The sequence below is a fragment of the Chelonoidis abingdonii genome, chromosome 5 (genome assembly GCF_003597395.2).
Source record: "Chelonoidis abingdonii isolate Lonesome George chromosome 5, CheloAbing_2.0, whole genome shotgun sequence".
Taxonomy (NCBI): Eukaryota; Metazoa; Chordata; order Testudines; family Testudinidae; genus Chelonoidis; species Chelonoidis abingdonii.
The window spans coordinates 101,371,999-101,377,998 of NC_133773.1; the positions used below are offsets into that span (position 1 = coordinate 101,371,999).

Genomic DNA, 6,000 nt, shown 5'->3' on the forward strand with positions numbered 1-6,000 from the left:
TACATGGACTCCAGAACTGGATGCATTATTTCAGTTTTGCCAAATCCAAATGGAGGTAAAATAACTGTCCTTCTCTTGCTCACTAGTTTCCCATTTATAGATCCCAGGATCACATTAGTCCTTTTTGCCACACCATCACACTAGAAGCTAACATTTAGTTGTTTGACCACTATGATCCCTAAAACCTTTTCTGGGTCACCGCTTTCCAGACTACAGTCCCTCATTCTACAGGTATGGCCTGCAATTCTTGCTTCTATATGTATAACTTTGCATTTAGCATTTTGTTTGAATGAGCTCAGCTTATCAAGCAACCCAGATTGCTCTGTATGACTGTCCCGTCCTCATCTGTATTTTAATCAGAATGATTTTATATTTATTTCCAGATCATTGATTAAATTGTTGAACAGCATCTGGCCAATTACCAATTCCAGCAGAACCCTACTAGAAATACCCACATTTGACTCACTGACAACTACTTTTTGAGATTTGTCAGTTGGCCAGTTCTTTACTGATATTCAATACAGTAGTACTAATTTTTTAATCAGAATGTTATGCAATACTAAATCAAATGCCTTACAAAAGTCTAAGTATATTGCATCTATGCTGTTATGTTTATCAAGCAAATTTGTAATCTCAAAGAATGAATCAAGTTAAAACCTATGTTCCATAAAACCATCTTGACAGGCACAGATATATCCCTATCCTTTAATACTTTGTCAATTAAATCCCATATCAGTTTTTCCATTATTTTGTCTCAAGCTAACTTGCTTATCATTACCCAGGTCATCCCACTTAACCTTTTTGATTACTGGCATATTAGTACTTTTCCAGATGAAATACACACACTACTAAAATACCATGCAATTTATTTCAATAATTTTGCAAAACTACAAATGCCAAGATATTGGAATCTTAATATCCTAGGAAACTGACATTACCTGCATACATGTTCAGACTTTTAAGATCCTAAATGAAATATCAGTTTATTGCTTTCCAGTCTATTCTCCAGAACATAAAGATATATTTAAATATTTTCTGAAAAGCTGCTACATGTTAAGGCTAGCCAACAAGAACTGAAGGTACAACAATTACAGACAGTTTGGGTGTTTCATGTGAGTGGGAAACTATATGGGTAGGCTGGTCTTACAATTGTCCAAACTATAACACTGAATTAATTTGGAAGACACAAGGGAACATCCAATACACATGTAAATGTTAAATTTAATTTTTTCTTTGTGAACAGTAAAAAATACTACAGTCCTTGAAATATTTTCAGAATTGATTCTGGGAAGGGATTTTATTGTTTTTTGCTTGCCAAATCTTTGAGTTTATTGTCACAGGTGGGAATTAACATGGTATCCATTAGAATTACTTTTGATCATGTATCACAGGGAATATACAAAAGTTAATTTTTAGTTTCCAAAGTTAATTTGGTCAAAACCTCTTTCTTAAATCCTTTATTTTAAAGTAAAATAGTTAACCCTCACACCACAGATGCACAAACATAAGTAAGCCAATGTAATTTATTTTAGAAATAGAATCTTTTAGATATTTACCTGTGAGCTGGAATTCTGCGATCACCAGCAACTAATACCACATCACATAGTTGTTTATGTCTCAGGTAGTTTTCCATCTTTTTAAAGGTTTGTTCAGCATGGTTGAGTGCCTGAAAAAATTCATCTGATGTACAAGGCTCCATAGTTTGGCAAGATGATAGAGTCTGACTGCTGTTGGAAGTCCTGAAGAACATAACAACAAAATCTTAGTATGGCTAATATTTTAATACAGCAATTTTGTTCATAGCTGAAACAATGAAAGTCATGCTTGCATTTAGAAGTGATATATATTACTCAGGTTAACACTTTGTCTCTCGCAATTACTTTTATTCGCATCTTCATGTGTGTGTATGTGTGTGTGTCTGTGTGTGTTCCAAAGTCCATTGAAGAGTGGAAAGATGATCTAATGCAGTACTTCTCAATCTTTTGTATTGGTGACCCTTTTCACACAGCAAGCCTCTGAGTGCAACTCCTCTTATAAATTAAAACCACATTTTTTCCAGTTTGAGAACTCCTGATCTAGCGGTTAGGGACTTAGCCCAGAACTCAGAAGACCAGACTTGCTTTACCATAGACTTTCTATGCAGATTTAGGCAAGACACTGAGGCCTGGTCTATACTTAAAATCCACACCCCTGACCAATGCAGCTATGCTGATTTAGCTACATCTGTGCTGGAGGTTACACTGATGGAAGAATGTTTCCATCAATCTAGCTAGAATCATTTGGGAAAGTCGTGTTCCTATATAGACAGAAAAATCCCTTTCATCTGTGTAGACTACATCCATACTACCGGGTTATGCTGGCATAGCTATGGCAACATGTCTACACTGCAGCTGGGGAGCATGTCCCAGCACGGGGAGACAGACGTACTAACTCTGCTCAAGCTAGTATGCTAAAAATAGCAGTGTGGATGTTGCAGCGTAGCCTAGCCACACAAGTTTGGGTCGAATGGATTGAGTAGACTTGTACTTGGGCAGCTAGCCTTTGCCACCACCCATGCTGCAATCTCCACACTGTTATTTTTAACATACTAGCTCGAGCAAGCTAGTGTGCATCTGTCTACCTAGGCGGGGAAGCATGCTCCCAGCTGCAGTATACACATACCATTAGTCTCTTTGAGTCTTGGTTCCCCATCTGTAAAATGGGTATAACAACATTTCCATTTCCTTACAGGTTGCTGTAAGGCTCTTAGATACTATTGTAATGGAGGCCATATCAGTACTTCTGAGAGATAAATGTCTTAAAGTGCCCTTTCTATACAACTCCTTTGAGGATAAATTTAGAAAAATAAATATGTACATACACACAGTTATGACATGTATGCAGAGGAAATATACCGCTACCTCAATATAACGCCACCTGATATAACATGAATTTGGATATAATGCAGTAAAGCAGTGCTCCGAGGGGGCGGGGCCGCACACTCTGGTGGATGAAAGCAAGTTCAACATAACACGGTTTCACCTATAACGTGGTAAGATTTTTTGGCTCCCAAGGAGAGCGTTATATCGAGGTAGAGGTGTATTTTTATTGTCACACATCTTGGAACATGAGTCAGTGAAAATATAGTTCTGTTAATAACACTTTCCCTTTTTACGCTTTAAAACTTAAGTCGATCTAAATGACATTGCTCAGAGGGGTGGTTTTTTTACACCCCTAAGTTGACATGTTACGTTGCTTAAGTGGTAGCACAGACAAGGCCTAGGACTCCAATCCAGCATAGAATTTAAGCATATGCTTTATTTTAATCATGAGTAGTTCTTTGGAAGTCAACTCATTACTTGGGTCTTAAAACATTAACACTGGGGACCACAGAACAGTGTGAGTGCCACTAGTTTAAGGGATTTTGTTTCTCCAAGCAAGATTTTTGATTAAGTATTTTTGCCTGCGAAAATGGTTCATTGTTTGGTAGCGAAACAATTAATCATGGTGGCACTGAAGTAATCATAATTAGGCTTCAATATTAACAGCCTATTAAAAAGTGGGAGGGCGGAATACACACCTATCCTTTTGCTGTTTCAAGCTGCACTGCAGCAGCTCAACAAGGACACAGAGCAGCAGTTTACAATGTGAAAGCTATCTCTGAAAGCAGAAGAAAGAAATGTCAATTTTTTCTAAATTCTGGAGGAGGTGGGAGTACAGTGTCAGGGAACATGTAAACTGTGGATTTTTATAATCTCAGATAGTAACAAAGCAAACAAAAAAAGGTAATTACTACATAAGAATTCTAGTGAGCACTAGCCCTGCCTACCATAATTAAGGTTACAAATCCATCATTCTTTATAAGTAGCTGTTTTCAAACATTCCATTTTCAAAAATATTCACTTTTTATGGCTTGTCTACACTTGATTCACTACATCAGTGTAACTGCAAGAGCACTTCAGTGTAGACTTCCTACCTACATTCCACTCCCCCCCAAGAGGCAGTAGGTAGATCGAAGGAAGAATTTTCCCATCAACCTAGCACTGTCTACACTGGAGATTAGGTTGTCTTTACTATGCCACTCAGGGATGTGAATTTTTCAGACCTTTGAGCGATGTAGCTTTTTAGTGAAGACCATGCCTTAAACTGAGCTTCTCAATGCTTTGTCTTTGCCAATAAAATACAAATTTTAAGTCTGAGCAAACTTCATTATGGTAGAGTGAAAAAACAAGAAAATATTTTATCCTTTTTCCATTAAAAAAAGTTCTAAATATCCTTTTTAGAACTAGCATATAGGACCAACATCTAAGATTTTAAACTTAGCATGAACATTGTTCCTCTTGAGGACTAGTGCCTTTGGCTTGAAAAACAATTATTCAATAAAAATCATTTTTTAAAAATTGCCTACCAATACTACTTGGTTAGTGCAGTTGGTTTAAACTAAGGCTTTGTTTTCACTGCGAAGAAAAAGTTGCATTTTACCACGGCATAACAAATATGCATTAGTTATCCTGCTGTAAAATTCTAGTGGAGACAAGTCACTGTGAGGTAAACTAGGTGAGGTCAACCACAGGCAGGATTATAAAGGCTGATCTCTCCTAGCCCCCTCGCAGTAAAGGCTACCTGCAGTGCCTAATCTCTACTAGGATTTTATAGTTGGAATAGCTAATGTGATACAGTTACCTGCTATAACCCAAAAACCCACACATACATCACACCATTTTTGCTGTGAAACCAAGCAGTGGTTAGGGTGATCAGACAGCAAGTGTGAAAAATCAGAACCGGGGGGGGGGGGTGGGGAAATAGGCTTCTATATAAGAAAAAGCCTCAAATTTCGGGACTGTCCCTATAAAATCGGGACATCTGGTCACCCTAGCAATGGTAAAAATACAGGAAGCTGCTGAAGTCTTTTCTAGACTAGAGTTCACAATGGTGCTACCAATGGGAACTTTTTTGCAAAAATCTTTAGTGCAAATACATTGTTCATGTATTTTGGTCAGTAGACGGAGGAAAGAAATGTAACTCACCACTGGAACTTTAAGACATCAGCTTTTTCTGAGTTATTAGTGTATGTAAACTGACAAATATTTATGAGATACTTCACAAAAATGGAATAAGATGTTCCTTCCGAGAACAGCTTACAATCAAAAATCAACAAGACATCAATTCAAGTAACAGAGTGTGTGGAAAGTTTGTTGAAAAGGATAATGAGGTAGCGAGGACTAGGAGAAACATAGGGAATAAAAGACTAGGAGTTTGGGGGATGGGAAATTAGGAGGAAATGAGAATAGAGGTGGTTATAGGACAGAGTAAGGGGAGAGAGTATATATAGTATACATCTGGGCTAAATATTTTTCAGATGAGACTTGCTTTGATCATGGCTAACTACTTTCAGTCTAACAGGATAAGAAATAAGAAGTCAGGGAAGGAATTCAAATATTGAAGGGAGGTGGTACGGACAGAGCAAATGGAGAGGACATTAATTGTAGTGTTTTGGAGAGAAGAGAGACAGGAAGGCTAAAAAGCATAATTTTACAGTACCCAAGCTGAAAAATGATAAAGGCATGGGCAAGATTTTTAAAGAGGGGAATGCAAAAAAAAGAATAAATTTTAGTGGTCCCTGAAGAAGCAGCAAATACCCTTTAGTGGGAAACTGGATATTTGGGAAGAGGGGGCATGATAGCATGGGAAAAGAAGAAATGAGTGAAAGAAGACACTGAGTCTGAGAGAGTTAGAGACCAGGATTTAATGGTGATAGACAAGGATTAGAAGGAACTAAAAAAGATCTCTAGTTCTGTAAAGACTGAGATGACACTGACATCTAGATCTCAGACATGCACAAGCCAATTGTGAAAAGCAGTACAAAACAAAGCAATCCCTCTTAAAAATCTGTCAGTAGAGTAAGACACAAGATACATGAGGAACAGACCCCTGTTGAGTAAAAAGGTCTTTGTCATAAAAAGACGGTTACTCACCTTTGTAACTGTTGTTCTTTGAGATGTGTTGCTCATATTCATTCCA

General features: G+C 37.5%; 1 protein-coding gene across 6 annotated transcripts in view; it reads right to left on the reverse strand.

Annotated features, from left to right (window-relative positions):
- The window catches only part of KLHL5 (kelch like family member 5), a 105,900-nt gene that overhangs the window by 45,156 nt on the left and 54,744 nt on the right, over nt 1-6,000 (reverse strand). For 4 of the 6 annotated variants that reach the window (XM_075066515.1, XM_075066516.1, XM_075066514.1 and 1 more), the window contains one exon: nt 1,557-1,739. In XM_075066515.1, the coding sequence (XP_074922616.1) occupies nt 1,557-1,699 (143 nt within the window). In that variant the 5' untranslated portion in view covers nt 1,700-1,739. Of the gene's footprint in view, nt 1-1,556; nt 1,740-3,559; nt 3,640-6,000 lie in introns of all 6 variants that reach the window. The other 2 variants (XM_075066518.1, XM_075066519.1) reach the window with 1 other exon arrangement.